The sequence below is a fragment of the Orycteropus afer genome, unplaced genomic scaffold (genome assembly GCF_000298275.1).
Source record: "Orycteropus afer afer isolate SDZICR_OR568_19922 unplaced genomic scaffold, OryAfe1.0 scaffold00700, whole genome shotgun sequence".
Lineage (NCBI taxonomy): Eukaryota > Metazoa > Chordata > Mammalia > Tubulidentata > Orycteropodidae > Orycteropus > Orycteropus afer.
This window is the reverse complement of record NW_006922287.1, coordinates 962,774-963,305: the sequence shown is the minus strand read 5'-3', so window position 1 is coordinate 963,305 and position 532 is coordinate 962,774. Positions and strand designations below refer to the sequence as shown.

General features: G+C 44.2%; 1 protein-coding gene across 1 annotated transcript in view; it reads left to right on the top strand.

The window, feature by feature from the left end:
- Nucleotides 1–532, top strand: part of LOC103211144 (dynein axonemal heavy chain 5) — a 240,282-nt gene that overhangs the window by 188,007 nt on the left and 51,743 nt on the right. The window contains exon 34 of the mRNA XM_007957061.1: nucleotides 3–79. Within this exon, the coding sequence (XP_007955252.1) occupies nucleotides 3–79 (77 nt within the window). The remainder of the gene's footprint in view (nucleotides 1–2; nucleotides 80–532) is intronic.

Below are 532 nucleotides of genomic sequence, written 5' to 3'. Positions count from 1 at the left end.
TAAATGGATCCTGGACATGACCTGGCTGAATTTGGTGGAACTCAGCAAACTGAGACAGTTTTCAGATGTTCTTGATCAGGTAACTTGTGCTTGGAGTAAACTTATGATAACATCACAGTGAGCAGCTTTCCAAATTTTCACTAGCTACAGTGTTCCTGGAAGAGAGAGACTTTCTAATGTTGTCACTCTTAAAATGGTATTTCCTGTACTTGATCTTTCTCTTGGTTCACCCTGACTCTGATGAAGCACTCTCCCACCATTGCAGGTCCTCCAGAAAAAATGTGCCCAGGGAGAGTAACTAGTGCTGTCTCAGGCCATAAGTCAGCATCACCATCTGGAGGTTCATTGGAAGAAAACTGATAGATTAGATTAAATGTTGTTGTTGTTAGGTGCCGTCGAGTCATTTCTGACTCATAGTGACCCCATGCACAACAGAACAAAACACTGCCCGATCCCACACCAGCTCCACAATCCCTGCTATACTTGAGCCCATCATGGCAGCCACCGTGTCAATCAATATCATTGAAGGCCT